The sequence below is a fragment of the Telmatherina bonti genome, assembly GCF_933228915.1.
Source record: "Telmatherina bonti genome assembly, chromosome: 3".
Taxonomy (NCBI): Eukaryota; Metazoa; Chordata; class Actinopteri; order Atheriniformes; family Telmatherinidae; genus Telmatherina; species Telmatherina bonti.
The window spans coordinates 4,700,289-4,727,402 of NC_136621.1; the positions used below are offsets into that span (position 1 = coordinate 4,700,289).

The following is a 27,114-nucleotide window of genomic DNA, read 5'->3' on the forward strand; positions in this document are numbered from 1 at the left end:
GTTATTTAGAACGTTACACCGTCTCCACCCTCCTTCCTCCTGGTTATTTAGAACATTACACCGTCTCCACCCTCCTTCCTCCTGGTTATTTAGAACGTTACACCGTCTCCACCCTCCTTCCTCCTGGTTATTTAGAACGTTACACCGTCTACACCCTCCTTCCTCCTGGTTATTTAGAACGTTACACAGTCTACACCCTCCTTCCTCCTGGTTATTTAGAATGTTACACCGTCTCCACCCTCCTTCCTCCTGGTTATTTAGAACGTTACACCGTCTCCACCCTCCTTCCTCCTGGTTATTTAGAACGTTACACAGTCTACACCCTCCTTCCTCCTGGTTATTTAGAATGTTACACCGTCTCCACCCTCCTTCCTCCTGGTTATTTAGAACGTTACACCGTCTCCACCCTCCTTCCTCCTGGTTATTTAGAACGTTACACAGTCTACACCCTCCTTCCTCCTGGTTATTTAGAACGTTACACCGTCTCCACCCTCCTTCCTCCTGGTTATTTAGAACGCTACACCGTCTCCACCCTCCTTCCTCCTGGTTATTTAGAATGTTACACCGTCTCCACCCTCCTTCCTCCTGGTTATTTAGAACGCTACACCGTCTACACCCTCCTTCCTCCTGGTTATTTAGAACGTTACACCGTCTCCACCCTCCTTCCTCCTGGTCATTTAGAACGTTACACCGTCTCCACCCTCCTTCCTCCTGGTTATTTAGAATGTTACACCGTCTCCACCCTCCTTCCTCCTGGTTATTTAGAACGTTACACAGTCTCCACCCTCCTTCCTCCTGGTTATTTAGAACGTTACACCGTCTCCACCCTCCTTCCTCCTGGTTATTTAGAACGTTACACCGTCTCCACCCTCCTTCCTCCTGGTTATTTAGAACGTTACACCGTCTCCACCCTCCTTCCTCCTGGTTATTTAGAATGTTACACCGTCTCCACCCTCCTTCCTCCTGGTTATTTAGAACGTTACACAGTCTCCACCCTCCTTCCTCCTGGTTATTTAGAACGTTACACCATCTCCACCCTCCTTCCTCCTGGTTATTTAGAACGTTACACCGTCTCCACCCTCCTTCCTCCTGGTTATTTAGAACGTTACACCGTCTACACCCTCCTTCCTCCTGGTTATTTAGAACGTTACACCGTCTCCACCCTCCTTCCTCCTGGTTATTTAGAACGTTACACCGTCTCCACCCTCCTTCCTCCTGGTTATTTAGAACGTTACACCGTCTCCACCCTCCTTCCTCCTGGTTATTTAGAACGCTACACCGTCTACACCCTCCTTCCTCCTGGTTATTTAGAACGCTACACCGTCTCCACCCTCCTTCCTCCTGGTTATTTAGAACGTTACACCGTCTACACCCTCCTTCCTCCTGGTTATTTAGAACGCTACACCGTCTACACCCTCCTTCCTCCTGGTTATTTAGAACGTTACACCGTCTCCACCCTCCTTCCTCCTGGTTATTTAGAACGCTACACCGTCTACACCCTCCTTCCTCCTGGTTATTTAGAACGCTACACCGTCTCCACCCTCCTGGTTATTTAGAACGTTACACCGTCTACACCCTCCTTCCTCCTGGTTATTTAGAACGCTACACCGTCTCCACCCTCCTTCCTCCTGGTTATTTAGAACGTTACACCGTCTCCACCCTCCTTCCTCCTGGTTATTTAGAACGTTACACCGTCTCCACCCTCCTTCCTCCTGGTTATTTAGAACGCTACACCGTCTCCACCCTCCTTCCTCCTGGTTATTTAGAACGCTACACCGTCTCCATCCTCCTTCCTCCTGGTTATTTAGAACGCTACACCGTCTCCATCCTCCTTCCTCCTGGTTATTTAGAACGCTACACCGTCTCCACCCTCCTTCCTCCTGGTTATTTAGAACGCTACACCGTCTCCATCCTCCTTCCTCCTGGTTATTTAGAACGCTACACCGTCTCCATCCTCCTTCCTCCTGGTTATTTAGAACGTTACACCGTCTCCACCCTCCTTCCTCCTGGTTATTTAGAACGTTACACCGTCTACACCCTCCTTCCTCCTGGTTATTTAGAACGTTACACCGTCTCCACCCTCCTTCCTCCTGGTTATTTAGAACGTTACACCGTCTACACCCTCCTTCCTCCTGGTTATTTAGAACGTTACACAGTCTACACCCTCCTTCCTCCTGGTTATTTAGAATGTTACACCGTCTCCACCCTCCTTCCTCCTGGTTATTTAGAATGTTACACCGTCTCCACCCTCCTTCCTCCTGGTTATTTAGAACGCTACACCGTCTACACCCTCCTTCCTCCTGGTTATTTAGAACGTTACACCGTCTCCACCCTCCTTCCTCCTGGTTATTTAGAACGTTACACCGTCTCCACCCTCCTTCCTCCTGGTTATTTAGAATGTTACACCGTCTCCACCCTCCTTCCTCCTGGTTATTTAGAACGTTACACAGTCTACACCCTCCTTCCTCCTGGTTATTTAGAACGTTACACCGTCTCCACCCTCCTTCCTCCTGGTTATTTAGAACGTTACACCGTCTCCACCCTCCTTCCTCCTGGTTATTTAGAACGCTACACCGTCTCCACCCTCCTTCCTCCTGGTTATTTAGAACGCTACACCGTCTACACCCTCCTTCCTCCTGGTTATTTAGAACGCTACACCGTCTCCACCCTCCTTCCTCCTGGTTATTTAGAACGTTACACCGTCTACACCCTCCTTCCTCCTGGTTATTTAGAACGCTACACCGTCTACACCCTCCTTCCTCCTGGTTATTTAGAACGCTACACCGTCTACACCCTCCTTCCTCCTGGTTATTTAGAACGTTACACCGTCTACACCCTCCTTCCTCCTGGTTATTTAGAACGCTACACCGTCTCCACCCTCCTTCCTCCTGGTTATTTAGAACGCTACACCGTCTACACCCTCCTTCCTCCTGGTTATTTAGAACGTTACACCGTCTACACCCTCCTTCCTCCTGGTTATTTAGAACGTTACACCGTCTACACCCTCCTTCCTCCTGGTTATTTCTGCTGAACGTTTAGTTAATTAGTGACACACTGAGCTCTCAGTAAACATGATGGCTGAACAGCCTCATTTCCCAGCTGATAAGATAATATGATGATGATAATAATAATACTAATAATAAGATAATATCAGATAATAAGATCATTCCTGCCATGAGACCTTCTATAGTTATAATCTGCTACAATATTGAATTTCCCTTTTGGGATTAATAAAGTATTTTTCATTTCATAACTCGTTAACGAAGTATTAAATCTGACTAAAAGAAACCGCTTCATCAGCTGATAGTGGGAGTGATGTTACCATGGTTATATACTGAACATAAAGTTGTCATCTGTTGTTTCATTGCTGTTTGTATATTTAGCACAGATTAATGGGAGACTTCAGATCACAAAAAACCTTTTTTTTATCTTACATTTTTTCTGAAACGCTCCTTCCTGCCATGTTTTTATAGACTTTGAGCTTTAAATGACACAAAGTTGATATTTTCCTTCTCTCTCCTCCGCATGGCTGCATCCAGGAGATGATGATGGTGAGTAAAACAACGCTGCTCCTCTGGATTTATATTTCCGCTGTGTTGAACCAGTCAGAAGCTTTGTTTCATCTCTGTGTCACTTTGCAGGAGAAGGTTTCTACAACTGGCTGGAAGGTGAGTTCCTCCCCTGGTTTCTACCTTTCTGCCCAGTCTTCTGACACAAACAGAAAACAGACAGATGGATAATCTGATACTTGTTTCTGCCCTTTGCTGAATAAAAATGGGGTTTGTAGGAAGGTTTTAAGCAGGACTTATGAGGAAGAACGGTCGGTGGACATAGATACGATGGCGAGCACACACCGCCATGTGTGGAACTAACAGATGTGGACTTTCACTTTAAAATGTCTTCAGTGATTCTCATCAATAAGATTTAAAGACCTGAAACAGAAGTTTCCGTCATACATTGCAGCAAAGCATGCTGGGTGTTCTCTGATGGTTTAATGGGCCTTGTTAGTCTCATAACCGTGTTCAGGACTAAAACTGTGGAAAACATCAACATTTAAACTTGTTTAAATGGATCGTCTCTGTCCAGGTTTGTGTTTGGAGAAGAGAGTTTTCTACCGGCTCATCTCAGGCCTCCACAGCAGCATCAACATCCACCTGTGTGCCGAGTATTTACTGGACGGTACGAACAGCAGCGCTTTCATTTCATCCCTGTTGCATCTGCAGATCCGGTTCTGTTGTTTTATCCTTTACAGCCGCTTGTTGCTCTTTAACTTCCTCTGAGCTCAATAAACTGTCAGGGATCAGTCACAGCTCTTTAACAAATTATAGTTGAAAACTTTGGGGTTTTTATGTCACAATAAATCAGCTGAAATATTTACAGATTGTTTTCCATCATCTCCAGTTTGTAAGCAGCTGTCTGACCAACACAGCAGACGTTCTGCTGAGTGTTCAGCAACGGCCTGAGGCGGTCGATCTGAAGTCTAGGCTCATCAACTAATCAATGCAGTTCCATTACAATTCATAAATGTTTATTTTTCATGATTAAATGATAGAAATGTAGGTGTTGAGTGATGCAGGAACACATAAGTCAGACATGCAAACAGTAAAAAGAGCTAGCAGGAAGCTAGCTGCTAGCCGTGCAGCTACAGCTGAGATCGTCAGGTCGGAAGACGTCTGGAAACACCAGATAAGATCCAGACTTGCTGCATATGCAGGTTTTTTAAAACCAAATCAGGATTTTCAGATGCTTTGTGCTGCCTGTGTTTTGTGCAGAGGGCTGGGGCCGGACCGTGTGGGGTCCGAACATCCAGGAGTTCCGGCAACGTTTCGATACAGCAGAGACTAAAGGGGAGGGTACCCGGCGGCTGAAGAACCTCTACTTCCTGTACCTGATAGAGCTGCGGGCCCTCTACAAGGTGGCTCCGTACTTTGAACGAGCTTTCATCAACCTGTACACAGGAAACGCTCCGGAGGACGGAGACACCAAAGATCTGCTGCTGCAGGTCTTCAACGAGATCAGGTAAAAGTTGATTTTATTTAACCTCTTTGCTTCAGAGCAGCTGCTCGTTCTCATCGTGATGATCCGACTCCCCGCCTGCTTCTCTTCCAGAGCGTTCCCGATGCACTTTGATGAGAAGTCCATGTTCGCCGGAGACAAAATGGAGGCCAAAACATTGAAGGTAAACTTTTACCGCTGACCTCAGACTGTCCACGGCTTCAGTGTGATGAGCGTGGTACTCAGTCACTGAACTGTTTCTGGCTCCATTTGATGGCATGTTGACGTCCAGGAGGTTCGTTCCTGGAGCCGACGTTGTCCAGCAGTTTCCTGCGGCTGACAAACCGCGACTTTCTCCCAACGCGGAGCATCGTGTTACAGCTCAGCGTCACGCGCTGGCATCTGATTCGCTAAAGAGTCCCACGTGGACATTATGGGAGGAAGAGCGATGAGACGAGCATCAGCCTCGACAGGCTGGGGGCGACAGCCTCATGACCACTCGGGTGAACGCCGACACACGGCATCGGGCTTCTCGCATCGCCGCTCTCCAACCGATGTGATTGGTTCTGATATTTGGGGGGATTTTCTCTGCAGAGACATAAAACAGGAAGATTTTGCTCCAATTGACAGAAATGTTGCTGTTAGCTCTGCAGAAGAAAAGAGACCCCGGTTCATCCTGAAGAACATCACCGTCGTCGTCGTTATCGTCATCGTTATCGTCATCATCGTCGTTATCGTCATCATCGTCGTTGTCGTCATCATCGTCATCATCGTCGTCATTATCGTCGTCATTATCGTCGTCCTTGTCGTCGTCGTCATCGTTGTCGTCATCGTCGTCGTTATCGTCACCATCGTCGTTGTCGTCATCGTCGTTATCGTCATCGTTATCGTCATCATCGTCGTTATCGTCATCATCGTCGTTGTCGTCATCATCGTCATCATCGTCGTCATTATCGTCGTCCTTGTCGTCGTCATCATTGTCGTTATCGTCATCGTCGTCGTTATCGTCATCATCGTCATTGTCGTCATCGTCGTTATCGTCATCGTTATCGTCATTATCGTCGTCCTTGTCGTCGTCGTTATCGTCATCGTTGTCGTTATCGTCATCGTCGTCGTTATCGTCATCGTCGTTGTCGTCATCATCGTCGTTATCGTCGTCGTCGTTATCGTTATCGTCATCGTCGTCGTTATCATCATCGCCGTCGTTATCGTCACCATCGTCGTTGTCGTCATCGTCGTCATCGTTATCGTCATCATCGTCGTTATCGTCATCATCGTCGTTGTCGTCATCATCGTCATCATCGTCGTCATTATCGTCGTCCTTGTCGTCGTCATCATTGTCGTTATCGTCATCGTCGTCGTTATCGTCATCATCGTCATTGTCGTCATCGTCGTTATCGTCATCGTTATCGTCATTATCGTCGTCCTTGTCGTCGTCGTTATCGTCATCGTTGTCGTTATCGTCATCGTCGTCGTTATCGTCATCGTCGTTGTCGTCATCATCGTCGTTATCGTCATTATCGTCGTCCTTGTCGTCGTCGTCGTTATCGTCATCGTTATCGTCATCGTCGTTATCGTCATCGTCGTCGTTATCGTCATCGTTATCGTCATCGTCGTCGTTATCATCATCGCCGTCGTTATCGTCATCGTCGTTGTCGTCATCGTCGTTATCGTTGTCGTTATCGTCATCGTCGTCGTTATCGTCATTATCGTCGTCCTTGTCGTCGTCGTCGTTATCGTCATCGTCGTCGTTATCGTCATCGTTGTTATCGTCATCGTCGTTATCGTCATCGTCGTTATCGTCATCGTCGTCGTTATCATCATCGCCGTCGTTATCGTCATCGTCGTTATCGTCATCGTTGTCATCGTCATCGTCCTTGTCGTCGTCGTTATCGTCATCGTTGTCGTCGTTATCGTCGTATTTATCGTCATCGTCGTCGTTATCGTCATTATCGTCATTATCGTCGTCCTTGTCGTTGTCGTTATCGTCATCGTTGTCGTCGTTATCGTCGTATTTATAGTCATCGTCGTCGTTATCGTCATTATCGTCGTCCTTGTCGTCATCGTCGTCGTTATCGTCGTCGTTATTGTCATCGTCGTCGTCGTCGTTGTTATTGTCGTCGTTATCGCCGTCGTTGTCGTCGTCGTCGTTATCGTCATCGTCGTTATCGTCATCATCATGTGCTGGCGGACCTTCAGGCCAATCCAGAAAAATTCAAGTCCATAAAACTGACAACCAATCAGGTTGTAGATCCGCGTCACGGCGACAGAAGTTTAACGTTTTTAACCTGTGTTGCGTCGGAAGCCCCCGTGTGCACGTGCACATGAACGAGGGGGAAATTTCACGTGCACATAGGTCGCCTGCCACTCAGCTGGAGGAGGGCAGCGATGTTCTCCTCATCGCGCAGCTTCCAGAGGGGAGGATGCGGCGTCGCCCCCCATGTTTTAGCCGTTGTTATGGAAACGCCACAGTGAGATAATCTGCAGAGTTCAGTCATTTTCAGTAAATAGATTCTTCTTCTGGACACAGAAACAGAAATAAATGTTTTACTCTCAGATTTTCACCGTTTTGTCCTGGTTTTTTAATGAACACCTACCCCGTTGATCTCCCCCCCAGGAAGAATTCCGCCTCCATTTTAAGAACATCTCCCGCATCATGGACTGTGTCGGCTGCAGTAAATGTCGTCTGTGGGGAAAACTTCAGGTGAGTTTCTCTGACTGGACGGCCAGTTTGCAGCAGCAAAGCGGAACTCTTAATGAATGGAAGTTGATGTGTTTAAACCTGGATTTTATCACTAAAATAAGTAAATTTCTAAGTTACTAGACTGACAATGGATTTTAACAAGCTTAAGGAAAGTTATTGGGCTGATCGCCGTACTTCTATAAACCCATGTTAACTTCTCACCTTTTTACCTTACATTCTATCATGAAACACGTTAATCTTGCTGAAACACTCGCCTCTGTTCAACAACGGCCTCCGACTGCTAGCGAGCTTAGCGACAGTTAGGAGACAAAAACTATGAAACACCGTCATCATTCATGACAGGTTTGTTTCCACGGAACGACCACAACCTGCCAGATAAACCCAGACTGAGCCGGTAGGAGCGGCGTGGGCTGGGGGGTTGGGTTAGGCGGTGGGCTGGGGGGTTGGGTTAGGCGGTGGGCTGGGGGGTGGGTTAGGCGGTGGGCTGGGGGGTAAGCTGGGTGGTGGGCTGGGGGGTGGGTTAGGCGGTGGGCTGGGGGGTAAGCTGGGTGGTGGGCTGGGGGGCTGGGTTAGGCGGTGGGCTGGGGGGTAAGCTGGGTGGTGGGCTGGGGGGCTGGGTTAGGCGGGGGGCTGGGGGGTAAGCTGGGTGGTGGGCTGGGGGGCTGGGTTAGGCGGTGGGCTGGGGGGTAAGCTGGGTGGTGGGCTGGGGGGCTGGGTTAGGCGGTGGGCTGGGGGGTAAGCTGGGTGGTGGGCTGGGGGGCTGGGTTAGGCGGTGGGCTGGGGGGTAAGCTGGGGGGTGGGTTAGGCGGTGGGCTGGGGGGTTAGGGTTAGGCGGTGGGCTGGGGGGTGGGTTAGGCGGTGGGCTGGGGGGGTGGGTTAGGCGGTGGGCTGGGGGGTAAGCTGGGTGGTGGGCTGGGGGGTGGGTTAGGCGGTGGGCTGGGGGGTAAGCTGGGTGGGGGGCTGGGGGGTAAGCTGGGGGGTGGGTTAGGCGGTGGGCTGGGGGGTTAGGGTTAGGCGGTGGGCTGGGGGGTAAGCTGGGGGGTGGGTTAGGCGGTGGGCTGGGGGGTTAGGGTTAGGCGGTGGGCTGGGGGGCTGGGTTAGGCGGTGGGCTGGGGGGTAAGCTGGGGGGTGGGTTAGGCGGTGGGCTGGGGGGTTAGGGTTAGGCGGTGGGCTGGGGGGTGGGTTAGGCGGTGGGCTGGGGGGTAAGCTGGGGGGTGGGTTAGGCGGTGGGCTGGGGGGTTAGGGTTAGGCGGTGGGCTGGGGGGTGGGTTAGGCGGTGGGCTGGGGGGTGGGTTAGGCGGTGGGCTGGGGGGTGGGTTAGGCGGTGGGCTGGGCATCGGCCTCCTGCTTGTTGAAGCGGCAACACAACACACGCAGACCAACACACACACCTGCGTGAGGCTGATAATGACCCACAAACCTGAGACGGGTTTGGACCCGACGGGTTCAGGGTGTCTCACTTCACGCCGGCGTTCTGTTTTTGTTTTGTTTCTTAGTTTTCAGCACAAAATTATTTATTTCTAAAAAAGGGAAACTAACAAAAAATTCTGCAGCAACCGGAGTGAAACTGTGTGTGTGTGTGTGTGTGTGTGTGTGTGTGTGTGTGTGTGTGTGTGTGTGTGTGTGTGTGTGTGTGTGTGTGTGTGCGCGCGCGTGCAGACCCAGGGTCTGGGCACGGCCCTGAAGATCCTCTTCTCTGAGAAGGAGATTAAGAACCTTCCTGAACACAGCCCGTCTAAAGGCTTCCAGCTGACCCGGCAGGAGATCGTGGCCTTGATCAACGGCTTCAGCAGGTACGCAGGCCGACCGCTGCACGTTCCGTCGATGTGTGAAGAAAATGCAACAAGTTACATGAAACTGATCAGTTTTAACAAACAGCCCTGCTCGTCAGCTTCACTGGCTGGTTAAAGTATTCAGTTTTCCACCGGTATAGTCGGGGGAATGTTTGGGGTTTCTACCTTTAAATAGACCCTGATCTACATCCAGATGAAAGAAATGCTCCACCTGCGAGGAGCAGCGGACTCTCCCGACACGTCACAGACAAAGTTGTGGGTCATAAAAGAAACTAGAATCACCTGAACTTCCCGGTTAGTCAGGACCGTCCACCTGAACTCACCATGGAGGACATCCGTCATACGGACCAGAGCGCACCCTAAAGGAGCCGCACAGAGACTGCTGGACCAGCTGCGGGAGGATTCCCACCAGCAGGGACTGGTAAACCGGTCAGAACTGAGGGAATGATGGAGGCGGTTTAACAGAGTTTTCTGAAGACTGGGATGGAGATTCAGACCAAACCAAACGGCCGGTTGAAGCAGGAAAGTGTTGGAACGACGAGTCAAAGTCCAGATCTCAGTCTGACTGAGACTCGGTTTAATGACATCTTCAAGCACATGAAAAAACATTTTAAAGATGCATTACGTGACTTTCTGACCTTAAAACTCGGCAACCTGGACGTGTTGGATGACACAGTGACGTCTATCATGTGTATTTCTGGAGCCGCTGCTGCCCAGCAGCGTTGTGAGGCTGTTGTGGGGGGGGCGTGGTGTGAAAGCTTGTTTGTATGTTTGCCGTCTGACTGCATCTCTGGTGTTTTACGTCTCGTCCGTCTCCATCTCTGCTGCAGGTTGTCCACCAGTATTTATCAGCTGCATAACTTCCGTCTGATGATGAAGGAGCGGAGGTAACAGCCGGAGACCGGACCAGTCAGCAGTCCCAGAGAACCACAGCAGTCCAGTTTGTTCCCAACAGAATCCTGCTCCGCAAGCAGACTAAACCCTCCCCCCGCGTAGATCCCCTCAGCCTGCTGCCTCCCTCCGGAAACGTCCTCCTTTTGATGGATCAGGATGTTCTGCCGCCTTGCCAGAGAACTCCGGGACGCTGTTTCCTCTGCCGCTCCAAACTTTGGCCTTTTCCCCTGCTGGGCTCTGATTGGACAGACCGAATCATCGACGCCCGCACCAAGACTGAAGCATGTGTGTCGTCATCGTCGTCGTCCCCCCCCCCCTTTTTATTCCCATCAGATGCAGGACGTTCTGATGGCCGGCTCGGTGCAGATAGCAGTGCTTTGACTTGCTAGTTTTCCTTCTTTTCCTCTCTTCTCTCCGTCTGTTGTCGTGGCAGAAGCTTGTCGCTCAGAGCCGGAGGTTTTGGACCAGTCTGCCCATGTTTACCTTCACGGTCAGACTGGTCCAGTCGTCTCAGAAGAACCCGCCGTACTTGTTCCAGCGGGCACGTCGGCGGACACGTCGGCGCGGCTGATGAGAGGTTCCCCGGTTGCGTTGCAAGTCTTCAGGCCACCGTGCTGCTGTCGGAGTTTAATCAGCCGGTCTGAGACATCCACTCAGGACCTCCTGGAGTCTGACGCCAGACGGTTCCTCGCAGTCTCAGCCGCAGTCGTCTGATCTGACAGCAGACGTGGATGATGGGATCATTTTACAGCTCAGCATCCAGAACGGCTGGTTTTATTTACAACAGTTTTTCATCAAGCTGTCTGACTGATCAGTACGAGACTGTGTCTCGGACCAGTCTCCGGATCCGGAGCCGTGTCCAGGAACCAGAGACTGGACAGGAACCGGAGACTGGACAGGAACCGGAGACTGGACAGGAACCGGAGACTGGACAGGAACCGCAGTCTGGACAGGATCCGCAGTCTGGACAGGATCCGCAGTCTGGACAGGATCCGCAGTCTGGACAGGATCCGCAGACTGGACAGGCTCTGGAGTCTGGACAGGCTCTGGAGTCTGGACAGGCTCTGGAGTCTGGACAGGATCCGCAGTCTGGACAGGATCCGCAGTCTGGACAGGATCCGGAGACTGGACAGGATCCGGAGACTGGACAGGCTCTGGAGACTGGACAGGCTCTGGAGACTGGACAGGCTCCGGAGACTGGACAGGATCCGCAGTCTGGACAGGATCCGCAGTCTGGACAGGATCCGGAGACTGGACAGGCTCTGGAGACTGGACAGGCTCTGGAGACTGGACAGGATCCGCAGTCTGGACAGGATCCGCAGTCTGGACAGGATCCGCAGTCTGGACAGGATCCGGAGACTGGACAGGCTCTGGAGACTGGACAGGATCCGGAGACTGGACAGGATCCGGAGACTGGACAGGATCCGGAGACTGGACAGGCTCCGGAGTCTGGACAGGATCCGGAGACTGGACAGGCTCTGGAGACTGGACAGGCTCTGGAGACTGGACAGGCTCTGGAGACTGGACAGGATCCGCAGTCTGGACAGGATCCGCAGTCTGGACAGGATCCGGAGACTGGACAGGCTCTGGAGACTGGACAGGCTCTGGAGACTGGACAGGATCCGGAGGCTGGACAGGATCCGCAGTCTGGACAGGATCCGCAGTCTGGACAGGATCCGCAGTCTGGACAGGATCCGGAGACTGGACAGGCTCTGGAGACTGGACAGGCTCTGGAGACTGGACAGGATCCGAAGACTGGACAGGATCCGGAGACTGGACAGGCTCTGGAGTCTGGACAGGATCCGGAGACTGGACAGGCTCTGGAGACTGGACAGGCTCTGGAGACTGGACAGGATCCGAAGACTGGACAGGATCCGGAGTCTGGACAGGATCCGGAGTCTGGACAGGATCCGGAGGCTGGACAGGCTCTGGAGACTGGACAGGCTCTGGAGACTGGACAGGATCCGAAGACTGGACAGGATCCGGAGTCTGGACAGGATCCGGAGGCTGGACAGGATCCGGAGACTGGACAGGCTCTGGAGACTGGACAGGCTCTGGAGACTGGACAGGATCCGAAGACTGGACAGGATCCGGAGTCTGGACAGGATCCGGAGTCTGGACAGGATCCGGAGGCTGGACAGGATCCGGAGGCTGGACAGGATCCGGAGGCTGGACAGGATCCGGAGGCTGGACAGGATCCGGAGACTGGACAGGATCCGGAGACTGGACAGGATCCGGAGGCTGGACAGGATCCGCAGTCTGGACAGGATCCGCAGTCTGGACAGGATCCGCAGTCTGGACAGGATCCGCAGTCTGGACAGGATCCGCAGTCTGGACAGGATCCGCAGTCTGGACAGGATCCGCAGTCTGGACAGGATCCGCAGTCTGGACAGGCTCCGCAGTCTGGACAGGATCCGGAGTCTGGACAGGATCCGGAGTCTGGACAGGATCCGCAGTCTGGACAGGATCCGCAGTCTGGACAGGATCCGGAGGCTGGACAGGATCCGCAGTCTGGACAGGATCCGGAGGCTGGACAGGATCTGGATGGATGAATCGTATCAGTTTTACACCTCAGCTGTTCTGCACCAACCTGCTAATCCGGAGAAACATCTAAAACCTCCAGAACCTTTAGGGAAGTCCTGCTCCTATTCCTTCTGTCTCTGTGCAGCCGCTGGCATCAGGTCCTGTCAGACCCAGACCGGTCCAGACCTGAGTCAGGTGTCCAGCTCCCCGACAGCCTTCACACGGCGCTCCCTGTTTGGGACGTTTCTGTCATGCAGAACGTGGGGAAGTGCCGGAAGGCATCGTGTTTCTCCTCGAACAGCCTGGATGCCGACTTGTCTCTCCGGAGGCGACGAGTCTCAGCGGCGCTGCTGAGATGTGAAGGCTGCTCCTCCTGGAAGCCCGGCGGAGGTGGAGCCCTTGGAAATGTGTGGTTGTCTGCAGCGGTGCAGCAAGGAGAGGCGGAGGAAGGAGTTTAAATCATGTAAACATAGGAATCCGAGGCGATGTGACTCCGCAGTAAATCCGTATAAACTGCATAGGAAACGCAGGAACTGCCTGGCTTCGTTCCTTCCTGCTGCTGTGGATTTCCCAGAATCCCCCGAGCTTTTATTCTCGTTTTGCTTCTGCTGCGTTAAAACTGCCGCCTAATGCAAAACCTGATCCGTGATCTCAGACCTGAACAAAACTTTCGTCTTTTTTTTTGTTTTCTCTGTTTCAAGAGTTTGTTGCTGCGAAGGCGACGTGAGACAAGCGTTGCAGCCGAGCGGCGCCTCAGCCGGCAGCTGCCAGCAGTAGAGAAGCTGAATGAACTCCATAGGATTGTGTTTTATTTCAGGAACGTGTGTGTGTGTGTGTGTGTAGGATGCTTCGCTTCTCAGCAGTGATGATGGAGTTCTGTTGTAATTGAGGAATCTGTGTAAACTGACAACATTTTTAGTTTTTTGCTGTTAAAAGCCACATTCAGACTCTGCAGCAACTCGACAACCCGACACTGAGGCTCCATCACCTCCAAGTCTGCATTTCAGGATAAATCTGACAGAATCTGGTGAAAGCAAACAGAAACTCCACCTTTTCCCTGCAACACATCTGAGTTTAATCCAGCTGAAGTGGCTTTTCCTGCTCATCGTCAATGTGGGCCAAAGACGTTTAAGTTGCCTTTAAATGAGTTTAGTTTGTTTGACCAGGAAGTGTTTTACCGCCTGTTTTATTCATTATTTCACCGCCTTAGCTGCTCTGCTCAGAGACTCTTAGTTATTTCTGGTCTCATTAAAAGGATTAGGAATCAGTTTAATGTTTTTCTGTAAACCTTTTGAGGATGTTTGCAGCCTGTCAGTCGGCGCAGAGGGGCGTCACCAGACGTCCTGCAGATGATCCTGGATTACTGCGAGCTGCTGGAGTTTAACTCGCCTGTCTGGCTTGGTCTGTTTCCAACGCCTGAGAAACTCTGTACGGATGGGTCGGGCGCGTGGATGGAGGCGGGGGTGTCCTGACTGAAAAGATGGAAAAAATTATCTAAATGATCAAATTCAGAATAATGTTGGCGTTTTATTAGAAAACTAAAGATATTTCAGCCGTTTTCCGTCGCAGGCAGATGCAGGAAATCCTGGAATTTTTCCAGTTTTCATGGAGCCATGGGACCACCAGGAGGGGCAAAGAGGGGTGCTTGTGTGTGACATTATTTCTGATTTAAATGTTCAGTCGGAAATGATTTCAGCCGTACAGAAGACGAGACTTTGGACCTGAAAACTTGTCTTCGTCTGCAGCTCGTGGCTTCCCGCGGAGGGATGAAGGATCCCTCTCCTGTCTTTGCATTTCTCTCCAAGTTTAACCAGAAAAAAAAGTAAAAATTATTCCAACATTGAGCTTTGAGAGTTTCTGAAGTCTTTAAAAAGATCAATTCTCTCTTTCTTATATATTTCTAATCATAATAAATCTGAACATTCCTAAAAATAATGTGTAAATTAGACTGTTGGTCCTTTCAGTCGCACCTTCCCGCCTCCATCCATGGAAGTCGTGCTGAACCCTCCAGCAGCAGCAGCTCATCCAGAAGATCATCTGATCAGACTAATCGGCTTCAGATGATCAAACTCTTCCTGTGGAGTTGGTAGGAGATGTTTCTGTTTCGCTTCAGATGCGTATTTAGCAGCTGCACCTGCTGAGGATATTTATTAGACAAGAGGAATAAATATTTGAATATCTTCATGTCTGTGTGTTTTCTTTAAGACTCTCAGACTGTCGCTCTGCACGCCGTCTTTTTATTCTGCATTAATATTTTGTGTCGACACGTCACAAAAGCACCTACGTGGAAATACATCAGCTGTACATAAAACTTAGAAAAAGCTGTCAGAAATCTAGAGATGAAGCTTCATCACATCAGCAGGTGTGCTCTGAAGGAGCCAAGCACATCTGGACTTCACACAGCACAGGAAGGGATGCTGAGTTTCACCGCTTCAGCCTCTGATCAGGTTTCTGTGCTTTCACATGGAGGATTTTAGGCCATACGCCACAATGTCGGCCGTTACCATGGCAGCATCCAGCAGGACGTAGAACAATAAATATGTTCTGATACAACGTGGCACTGTCTTTAAAAAGATGAGGAAAACAACACACACACACATCTCCTGCTGTAGGAAATCCAGATGATCACCCATCAATATGTTTAGTTTTTACATGTTCAGACAGATGAGCTGTAAACTTCCATCATGTTTCATCCGGACTGCAGAGACAAGTTTCTCCCAGTGCGATGAAGCTCATCTATCAGGAACAATTGTCTCATGAAGCAACGTGACGTCTTTAAAATCCAGCTTCATGTGGTGTGTACAGCCACCATCCACCATCCCAGAACCGGGTTGAACTTCCCTCCCAGGTAGGCTGAGGGTTAAACCACGCCGCCGCGGTTTACTAAGATTTACAGCTTCACCTCGGCTTTTCTACTCAAGTAAAAATGTAAAAGTATCGTTTCAAAACTAGAATCTGAAAATAAAAGTAAGCAAAGAAAGAAAAAAAAACCATTAATGCACAACCCAGGAACACATGATGAGCAGTTTCATAACAAGATGTTGGTGCTGGAACATCTGGGATGCTGGAAGCCACCTGGTCTCTTCTGCCTGCCGTGTCTCTGCTGGACCACACACAGCAGCAGGGTGTCGGAACGACCCGTTTGTCATGTTCACCTCATCTGGATGTTGTGATTCATTCATTCATTTTCCGAACCGCTTATTCCAATTCAGGGTCGCGGGGAAGCTGGAGCCTATCCCAGCCAGCTTTGGGCGACAGGCAGGGCACACCCTGGACAGCTCACCAGTCCATCGCAGGGCCACACAGAGACAAACAACCACTCACACTCACTCCTAGGGGCAATTTAGAGTGGCCAATTAACCTATCATGCATGTCTTTGGATGGTGGGAGGAAGCCGGAGTACCCGGAGAGAACCCACGCATACACGGGGAGAACATGCAAACTCCACACAGAAAGGCCACTGACCAAACCAGCCAAGGATTGAACCAGTGACCTTCTTGCTGTGAGGCCACAGTGCAAACCACTGCGCCACCATGCAGCCCCGATGTTGTGATTCATCTGGATTTATTTATTTATTTATGGATATATTTTATTTTGATTTGGGTTGTTCTATTTTTCAGTTGCAAGCTGAAATATAACAGGACTAACGGGACTTTTTAAAAATAAGTAAAGCAGATGTCTGTATGAAAGTGTGAGGAGTAGAAGTTCTGCTGAAAATAACTACTTCAGTAAAGATACCAACATTCTGACATCACCTCAGCAGCCTGAAGCGTTGATCCTGACGGCAGGATGGATCCATGTTGTCATGATGTTTCCAGCAGATTCTGATCCTACCATGTGAATGTGGAGCTGAACTGGAGACTCATCAGACCAGCAACGTTTCTCCATCTTCTATTGTCCAGTTCTGGTGAGTCTGTGGGAATTGTAGCCTCAGTTTCCTGTTCTTACTGACAGGAGGGAACCTGCTGTGGTCTTCTGCTGCTGGAGACCATCTGCTTCCAGGCTGGACGTGTTCAGGTGATGTTCTGCAGGATGGAACCAGTGCTGACTGGACTTCCAGTTGTCTTTCTGCCATCTCCAACCAGTCTGACCGCAGCAGCTGGATGTTTTCTCTTCTTCAGAGCTTCTCTGGAAACCCTGGAGATCCCAGCAGATACTCAGACTAACAGCCATGTTCAAAGTCCCCTTAAACCGCTGTTTTCCCATCCTGATGCTCAGTTTGAACTTCGGCAAGTCGTCTTCATCCTGTCTGCGTGACTAAATGCTGCCGTGTGATTGGCTCCCTACATATTTGCGTTAACAGGAAGTTGAAACGATGGAGCTGATAAAGCAGACTGAGTGTATTTTGATGATTCATGATAAAAGTAAACAAAAATAAGTTTAATTTACATCAATTCAATAAATAACTATTTAGAGAGTTGTCTAAAGAGCCAGCAGACCTCCAGCAGAACCAGCCTCAGGAAGGACGACTGCTTCAAACGGCTGGCTCAAGTTACTCTCACCTTGTTTCCATAGCAACCAGGCCTAAAGGAAAAGCCACGTTGCTGCATGTGCTACCCAGTCCGCTGATCCTCTGCAGAGAAACTCCAAAAATCAAATCGGTGAAATGTTCCTGAATTTATAAAAAAGGATTTGGATCCTCTGCAGGAGAGAATTAGAAGTTTTGGTGCACAAATCAAATCTCTCAATCCTCTTGAGGCGGTAACTATGGTAACTAGTAGGATGATGATCCACATCGCCTGTGCCGGCTGATAAAAGAAAAGTGATATTTCGTCGTGTTTTTCTGGAATTGGTTTCTGGATTCTTCTCATGTGGGACAACAAATTCAGGTTTTTCCATCTAAACCTCAGAAAAAGTTGTGAAAGTAGATATTTTTTACAGACTAAATATGTAAAAGAACCCTGTTAAATGCTCGTTCTAAATCCCAACTGTGTCTCCAACAAACAACAAGTGATGGGTGTTAAAGTGCAGGTGACGCTGTGCAGAGAAGAGGGGCATCATGGGTAAGGGTGCAGCTCTCCGCTGGCGGCGGTGTGGACGGTGAAGCTGCTGTGGCGGCTGTCCCAGTCGTAGCAGTCAGAGGAAAGTCTGTCAGAGAGACGGAAAGACGGGTCAACGTCACATGTTCACGCAGAAACCCCCTGTTTCAGTCACGTTTAACATCTGATGGATTGAACAGGATCCGCTTCAGCCCAGCACGCAAACTGTTAATGTTTTCATTTATTTTCTCTGAGCATTCTGCTGCATGGCTGGATGAGACTTCAGGTCAGTTCAGACAAAGTCAGTCCTGGAGAATTTACAGTAAAGTTAACAAGTTTCATCCACATTTAGTCAGTTACAGCAAATTTTCATCCGGTTCATTGTAAACCTCGTCATTTCCAGTCTGGTTCAGTTCAGTCACATGCAGTCGTTTTTATTATCAAAACTGTGAAATGTGACGTATGAAAGATTGTTTAAAAAACGAACAGAAACATCAAGCTGTGGGGTTTTGTACTACAGCAATCATGTCAGTATTTTGACATGTTTTTACTTATTTTGTGTAAAATTTGTTTCACATTCTGACATCAGGATGTTTTGTTGTCTGTTGGAGAATTCATAAACAGATTTCTATCAGTTACATGATGTTTCAATCAAATGAAACTAGCTTCCCACAACTCTGATAGATGGATGGATAGATGGACTGATGGGTGGGTGGATGGATGGATTGAAGGGTGAATGGATGGATGGATGGATTGAAGGGTGGATGGATGGATGGATGGATTGAAGGGTGAATGGATGGATGGATGGATTGAAGGGTGGATGGATGGATGGATGGATTGAAGGGTGAATGGATGGATGGATTGAAGGGTGAATGGATGGATGGATGGATTGAAGGGTGGATGGATGGATGGATGGATTGATGGGTGAATGGATGGATGGATTGAAGGGTGAATGGATGGATGGATGGATGGATTGAAGGGTGAATGGATGGATGGATGGATGGATGGATTGAAGGGTGAATGGATGGATGGATGGATTGAAGGGTGAATGGATGGATGGATTGAAGGGTGGATGGATGGATGGATGGATTGATGGGTGAATGGATGGATGGATGGATGGATTGAAGGGTGAATGGATGGATGGATGGATGGATGGATTGAAGGGTGAATGGATGGATGGATGGATTGAAGGGTGGATGGATGGATGGATTGAAGGATGGATGGATGGATTGAAGGGTGGATGGATGGATGAATGGAGAGTTTTTACACATCTTAACAGATGCTAACAATGCTAAACACCTTGGGTAAAAAAATCTCAACATTTATTATGTTTTCTGTGTTTGTTTGTCAATAAACTGATTGAATCTAAATGTTCCTATTGTATCTGTGTTGACATATTCTTATAAAAAGACTAAATTCACGGATGTTGGTACCTCGACGAAGCATTGTGTGGAGGAATGCTCCACGCCAAGTCATCATCGCTGTCATAGCGACGAGGGTTGTCGAAGAAGTATCCTCTGGAGGAGAGGACATGGTTTGGTATTCCAGTGGTGCTCTGTGGACGAAGATAAAATCCAGCATCAGGTGTATAAACATGGGAAATTAAATATACTGGAAGTAGATGTCATTATTTATTTCTTTTGGTACCAAAGGAAAAAAAACCTCTTCATGTCATATTGACTGACCCGGTCCTGCGGTGGCCTTCTAACCCTAAAGAAGAAGACGACCAGCGAGGTGGGCAGGAGCTCCCAGACAAACAGAATGATCCCGAACACGATGTAGCCAGCGTCTCCCAGCGATGACCGCAGGTCTGCCTGGACACACACAAGGGTCAAAGGTCAGATTCTTCAAGTCAGTGAAGGCTGCCACTCATTAATGATCATTACAGCGAGAAAAACAAGACAGACATTTTTTAGAGCTGGAATCAAACTTTTCACCACAAAACCTCAAAAGCATTTTGAAAGTTATTGTCCCAAAGTGACGAGACAGACAACTTTGTAATTAGCTGAGTCTTTGCTTTTTTATTTATGTGGTTTGCTTGAAGTAGAGGAATGACCAGAAGCTCTAGGTGGACGGTGATGTTCTCATGTTTTTTGCTGTTTGGTTTGGATGCTGATGCTGGTGGAGACTTTTAGCTGAATGGCTAGGCTACATGTTAGCATTGCTGCTTCCTGATCTCTGCAAACATCTTCTGGACTCCTGGACCTCATGCTGCTTCTTGTGCTGGGGGGTCTAATTAGGAAGAGGTTGACAAACCAGCCTGAGACAGAGCATGAAATTTATCTGCATTCTTCAGGTCAGCTGATTTCCCCCCCCTGGATGAATGAATGTCCTAAACTCAGACCATGTCCACACATAGCCGGATTTTTGTAAAACCAAATGCCTTCCCCCCTCCAGCCAATAAAAAATAAAACTCCACACCACTTATCCATCCACACTGATCCACATAACAACGTTGTGAAGCACATTTATCAACCTAAAGAGGAACTCTCAGAAGAACTTTCCGTCTCACTTACACAAAACACAAAACATGCTTCTAACGTGATCTGGTTAGGTGGTGGAAAATGCCCTTAATCTAGTCATTTGTCTTCGTGGAGCAGTACTGACGGCAGTGTGAAAACATTCACAGAGCGCCTGGACAACAAATAACACCAACACAGTTCTGAGAACGTCCATGCTGTTGGAAACAAAGGTCGACATGTGACGTCATGGTATTTCTGTCACAGACAGCGACGTTTCAGAACCTCCGTCTGCTTGTGGATGTATAGAACCTCTGTTTCCATATGTCCACATGCAGACATGCAGATGGAGTAATTACACATCTTCACTTTGGTCAAAGAATCATTTTTGACTGCATATATCTGTGGTTTTGTGTGGACGACAGGCCGAATCTGAGAAAATTATCTTGGTTTTGTGAGACACCTGCTACGTGTGGACACGACCCTGGAGAAAGAACTTCCAAGAACAACCAAACTACAAACCACATAAACAAAAAACTAAATGAAGTCAAATTTTAACTCAGTTGAAGATGCAGTTTTTAGGCGGAGATGCGGGTTGACGTCCACAGTCGTGCTCACCTGGTCTGAGACGTTGTACCAGTCATAGTCAAAGGAGTTGATGCTCTCGATGTCGGTGAGGGCGAGCACCACCAGGTTGTAACACGCTCGAGATGCGTACAGCAGCACCACCATGATGCCGATCAGAGTCACCTGACACACCGACGTCCCCTGCATACAGAGACAAATCCAGTCATGCTTTTCATTCCAGCAGGTTTTACTTTTCTGTTCCATAACAGCTGCTTATTATTATTTTCTCACTACAGGTGGACAAAACCGGACCTTTGACTCCAGGTAGATGCTGGCCAGGGACATCTTGGCAACTTTGTAGAGGCAGACAGACAGAGAGACGGCACAGAGGACAAACAAGCTGTCGTTGATGGTCACCCTCACCAGGACGATGGTTTTAACATCAGCAGCGCTCATCTTGACCAGCAGGGCACAAACCAGATTAACCAGCAGGAAGATAAAACTGACCACCAGGAAGACCAGGTACAGAGGTCGTCTGCAGGAGGAGAGGGACAAGATCTGGATCTCCAAATGCATCTGAACCCAAAACCAAGCTTTACGTTCAGGTTTGAGGAAGTTACCTGTACTTCAGCAGCGAAGGGGTGAACTTGGATTTGGCCTTAAAGTAAACCTGCAAAACCAAAGTGAACAAGAAGAAGACAAAGGTGAAGACAACAAGGACACCAACCCATCTCAGATGGACAGACTGACAGTGGACGTGTGTTCTGTGGACAGATGTTTCAGCTGTTTTATGGAAAACCAGACGTCTGTTTCTATATTCCAACCGCCCACCGAGGACATCGTCCGTGTCCAACGAGGACATCGTCCGTGTCCACCGAAGACATCGTCCGTGTCCTATGAGGACATCGCCCGTGTCCAACGAGGACATTGTCCGTGTCCAACGAGGACATCGCCCTTGTCCTATGAGGACATCGTCCGTGTCCAACGAGGACATCGTCCGTGTCCAACGAGGACATCGCCCGTGTCCAACGAGGGGACATCGTCCATGTCCAACGAGGACATCGCCCGTGTCCAACGAGGGGACATCGTCCATGTCCACTGAAGACATTGTCCGTGTCCAACGAGGGGACATCGTCCATGTCCAACGAGGACATCGTCCGTGTCCAACGAGGACATCGTCCGTGTCCACTGAAGACATCGTCCGTGTCCGCAGATGACATCGTCCGTGTCCACCGAGGACATCGCCCGTGTCCAACGAGGACATCGCCCGTGTCCTACGAGGACATCGCCCGTGTCCAACGAGGACATCGTCCGTGTCCTACGAGGACATCGCCCGTGTCCAACGAGGACATCGTCCGTGTCCAACGAGGACATCGTCCGTGTCCTACGAGGACATCGCCCGTGTCCAACGAGGACATCGTCCGTGTCCAACGAGGACATCGCCCGTGTCCCACGAGGACATCGCCCGTGTCCAACGAGGACATCGTCCGTGTCCAACGAGGACATCGCCCGTGTCCACCGAGGACATCGCCCGTGTCCAACGAGGACATCGTCCGTGTCCTACGAGGACATCGCCCGTGTCCACCGAGGACATCGCCCGTGTCCTACGACGACATCGCCCGTGTCCAACGAGGACATCGCCCGTGTCCTACGAGGACATCGTCCGTGTCCAACGAGGACATCGCCCGTGTCCTACGAGGACATCGTCCGTGTCCAACGAGGACATCGCCCGTGTCCAACGAGGACATCGCCCCTGTCCTACGAGGACATCGCCCGTGTCCAACGAGGACATCGCCCGTGTCCTACGAGGACATCGCCCCTGTCCTACGAGGACATCGCCCGTGTCCAACAAGGACATCGTCCGTGTCCACCGAAGACATCGTCCGTGTCCGCAGATGACATCGTCCGTGTCCACCGAAGACATCGTCCGTGTCCGCAGATGACATCGTCCGTGTCCACCGAAGACATCGTCCGTGTCCGCAGATGACATCGTCCGTGTCCACCGAAGACATCGTCTGTGTCCCAGCTTTGACTTTTCTCTGCTTCGCTCTCGCAGAGTTCAGCAGATCAGCTGCTGCAAATGTCTGGAAAATGTCTCCTGGACCCTGAAGGTTTGCTGTGACATCATGTTTTAAGATGTTTATGTCATCGTCACGACGACGAATCATCTTTCTATAACAAACTATGACGAAAACAATGCTTAAAAAAAGACAGTTTTGCATTTTCCTGCAAGCAAATTTGGGAGGAGACTGACCTGCAGGTTTTCCTTTAGTTAATAATTAATGAAAAATAAATAAATAAATAAATTAAACTATTATTTAAGAAATGCATCTAAAATAACTCAGTAATAGTACATTGACACAACAACCTTTAATCTAGTCATATGATTCTCGCTCAATGTTCACTTTAACTTTTTTCTTGTTTCTTTACTTAAAACTGAAGCTGATACTGAAAAAACAAATTGTCCGGAAGGACACCAAAAACATTAAAACTAATATTTTCCTGTAAAAGGAAGCGTAACAAGGTAACTGGTAGATGGTACAGGAATCTTTACAGAAAGTTTTTAGTGTATTTTACAGAAACGGATCAAAACTAGCCTAATAAAGGAAGAGCTGGTAAGAGAGAACTATGGTTAAAGAAACATGAATAAACGCATTCAGATGTGCTAATATTCAATCTGGTATTACTGGAGAAAAAAATTCTGATCAGCTTGAACGTTTAGGAAACTTCCAGAAACACTGACTGAGAAGTTCATTTAAATCTTCAGCATGCTTCACTGGCCTGCAGGACACATTTGCTCCCTGAAGAAAACGTCTGAAGCATCAAGTAGAGAATCCAAAAACCAGCAAAAACCAGCTAAATCAGTCAAAACCAACTAAACCAGTGAAAACCAGTTAATACCAGCTAATACCAATGAAAACCAGCTAAACCAGTGAAAACCAGCTAATACCAATGAAAACCAGCTAAACCAGTGACAACCAGCTAATACCAATGAAAACCAGTGAAAACCATCTGAACCAGTGAAAACCAGTTAATACCAATGAAAACCAGCTAAATCCAGCAAAAACCAGCTAAAATCAACTAAAACCAGCTAAACCAGCTAAAACCAGCTAAATCAGTAGAAATCAGCCAAAACCACCTAAAAACAACTAATACCAATGAAAACCAATTAAAATCAACTAAAAACAGACCAAACCAGTGAAAACCCGCAAAAACCTGATAAAAAAAAAAAACAGATAAAAAAACCAGCGTTGGGTTCAGCCGGCCTGTTGCAGTTCCTCTTCTGAACTGAAGGTGGCAGCAAGGCCGGTATGAGCTGATAAACGCCACGTTTTCCATGCTTCACGGAGCTCCGACAGCTATTTCCTGTTGTAGAACAAAGCTGCCAACATGGCACAGTGTCTCGACAAGCTTGTGGAAGCACACAAAGAAATAACGACTCATTCCAGTCGTCTGGTGATTCTGAGCGGTCGACATTACGCAGCGTCACTTCCAGATTGTTGCTGTTCCAGTTGCACCAACTCTGAAGAAATGGACGTCTCCCAAACTGCCGGTTTGTGAGCTTCTAAAAATTCCACATGAAAGAACTTTACAAGCCCACTGTGAGAATGTGCACCATGCAAACACCAGCTGATGCAGGTGATGATTAACAAATCACACATATTTACCCAGATTTTCATAAACAAACTCGCTGCAACATCGTAATTATCAATTACAACGATTTGCTGCTGTTTGCACTGGAAACTCAACGGACAAAAAATATAAAGAATTTTTCAAACAATGATGGACTCAAGTGGTTCTGGGAACAGATATCTCACATTATGGAACCTCGTTATTCTCTGACATGTGCAAGTTCGCTGTTCGGGAAAACAAGATCAGTTTGTCATTTCATTCCTCAGAATTCCTAACGGACCAATCACAAGGGACTGCGTCAGGCCTCACAGACCAATCACAAGGGACTGTGTCAGCCCGGCACGTAGCCCGTCAGGCTGCCACTGAGCTTCGCGGAGCGCACGTTGGTGAATCCGTAATCGACTTTACGCAAACAAGCTTTAAATTCCAAGTTTGTTAAACATGTCTGATGGGTTTTATGGGAGCAGTAAACAGTTTCTGGTAAAGCAGTTTGCATGCAGAGTGTGACGTTATGTGATGTCCATAAGGTCACCCGTCTGCGGTTTATCCACAAACCGCTAAAGTTAAATTCTGTTGTCATTTTTGTCTCTTTTCAAAGTGAAATCCTTGCTGTGGCCCTCCACAAGTGACAATCAATCACAAATAACTCGCATGTGGAACAAATCTGGATGAGATGTTTGCTGATTAACTCAGGTCTGGGATCTCTGTGGATGCCACTGCCCTACAGGTGTTTCCTTCTCACCTGTGCACAGTAGAGGTTCATGAGACTGAGCGTGAAGAACTGGAGGCAGACTGGGAAGCAGTAGAGCAGCCAGAAGGCGAACGGTCCCAGCGTGTTGGCCGTCACGCAGTCCCTGAAATAGAAGGAGAAGAGGAGGGCGCGCAGGGCCGCCCACAGCAGACACAGGAACAGGAAGGCTGTCTGGTAGCTGAAACGTTTATGGCGGTACCTCAGAACCAGCCAGAGCTGCGCGTACACAAAGGCAAAGAGCAGAGCGTAGAAGATGGTGTAGGCTATGGTCAGACCCAGCTTCACATAGGGTGGGATGGCTGGAGTGATGATGGGAGGAGGAGGAAGGTAGGAGCTGTTTCCAGCATGCTGCTGCTCCTGTGCCGGGTTCTCCTCCATCACCTCCTCATTCATTCCATCTGTGTTCCCAAAGAGAAGCCGGATGGACAGAGAAGCAGGATGAGCTACTCTTCAGACGAAGGTGAAACCTTTTCATTTGATGGTTCCTTTACATAATTCACCTTTCCCGCAGACACTTTGTCTGACTCAGAGAGAAAATGAGGAGGAGGAGGAGAGACCACTCCCCTCTTTTTGCCGGTGCCTGGTCTGCAACCATTGGTGGCTTTCGGTCACATGATGCTACTTCGCGGCAGGTGATTGGCTGTGCAGGAGGAGGGATGCTGCAGAGAGGAGAGGAAAGAGGAGAGATGGATCTGGAAGGAGGGAGGGGTGAACTGCGATCTGTGGTATAATCATATGCACGCACACACACCTACTGGGAGAAAACAGCATCATACACACACCCACAGTTTCATCTTTGTGTCTTTTCACAGCAAACAAAGTAATTTTCTAATAAATTAAATACAAACTCATTGATCTGCGAATAAAAAACCAACTAACAGACTAGAGAATGAATGATGGACAGAAGACTGAATGAGAAAATGAACAAAGAGGAACTGAAATTAAACAATATATGTAATAATGTATTATTTAGGAATTTATAGCCACATTCGGTGTCACCATCAGGAACTCTCCACCGTTGGAGCAGCGGAAAAATGGATCCAATTCATCAGTTAACCTAACCGGGTAATTATTTTTATCAGCTGGTTTGTATGAACACAGTTATTATAAACTGGATCATATAATTAGTTTTGACTTGTTTTAATTGGATTGTCATAGAAAGTGTCCAACGACAGTCCGATGGCGTTGGACACGGTGGACGCTGGACGTGGTTCCAGCAGCGTCCCTGACATCGTCTCAGGCAGCTTCCAGAGTTGTTTTCATTTTCCTCTAAACTGATGGGAGAGTCGGACCTCCAGCACATCCCCAGAGGTTCAGGTCTGGACTCTGGTGGCCGATCCATGAGCGGCAGGCTGAGGAAACAAACCAATCCTGAGTTTGCATCAGGTGGTGGGTGACAGTGGGAGGGAAAACACCTCCATCAGAACCAGAACTGGACTGGTTGGGGATGGAGAGGACAGAAGAGGTACCATGACCTTCAGCTGCAGAGACCTGCTGATGGAAGAAACGTAACACAGGTTGGTGATTCCAGTGTCGTGGATTTTTCCCTGGAAGATGGAGGAGAGATGGAAAGTAGTCTGTGGCAGAATGACCGACAGCTTCCCCGTCTATAAGCCGGATCAAACTGCCTCCCTAACCCAAACTGGGAGCTGGTTCTGACAACTGAAGGTTCTGCTTCCCTTATAGAACACCCAGTACCCACCAGGACCCATCAGAACCCACCAGAACCCACCAGTACCCACCAGAACCCACCAGAACCCAAAGGAACCCACCAGTACCCACCAGGACCCATCAGAACCCACCAGAACCCACCAGA

General features: G+C 48.9%; 2 protein-coding genes across 2 annotated transcripts in view; one reads left to right on the forward strand and one right to left on the reverse strand.

Annotated features, from left to right (window-relative positions):
* Positions 1 to 11,302, forward strand: part of ero1b (endoplasmic reticulum oxidoreductase 1 beta) — a 28,941-nt gene extending 17,639 nt beyond the window's left edge. Inside the window, exons 9-16 of the mRNA XM_079265001.1 lie at positions 3,540 to 3,551; positions 3,642 to 3,668; positions 4,087 to 4,179; positions 4,773 to 5,019; positions 5,110 to 5,179; positions 7,613 to 7,699; positions 9,359 to 9,492; positions 10,323 to 11,302. Of these exons, the coding sequence (XP_079121127.1) occupies positions 3,540 to 3,551; positions 3,642 to 3,668; positions 4,087 to 4,179; positions 4,773 to 5,019; positions 5,110 to 5,179; positions 7,613 to 7,699; positions 9,359 to 9,492; positions 10,323 to 10,383 (731 nt within the window). The 3' untranslated portion in view covers positions 10,384 to 11,302. The remainder of the gene's footprint in view (positions 1 to 3,539; positions 3,552 to 3,641; positions 3,669 to 4,086; positions 4,180 to 4,772; positions 5,020 to 5,109; positions 5,180 to 7,612; positions 7,700 to 9,358; positions 9,493 to 10,322) is intronic.
* A 6,604-nt stretch (positions 11,303 to 17,906) lies between these two features.
* LOC306774861 (G protein-coupled receptor 137Ba-like) lies at positions 17,907 to 25,691 on the reverse strand (the record flags this gene model as incomplete). The annotated part of the gene is made up of 7 exons (XM_079265036.1): positions 17,907 to 17,997; positions 19,322 to 19,443; positions 19,574 to 19,702; positions 20,966 to 21,115; positions 21,227 to 21,449; positions 21,535 to 21,584; positions 25,290 to 25,691. The coding sequence occupies 7 exons, from the start codon at positions 25,689 to 25,691 to the stop codon at positions 17,907 to 17,909; spliced, it is 1,167 nt and encodes a 388-aa protein (XP_079121162.1).
* Between the last annotated feature and the right edge of the window lie 1,423 nt (positions 25,692 to 27,114).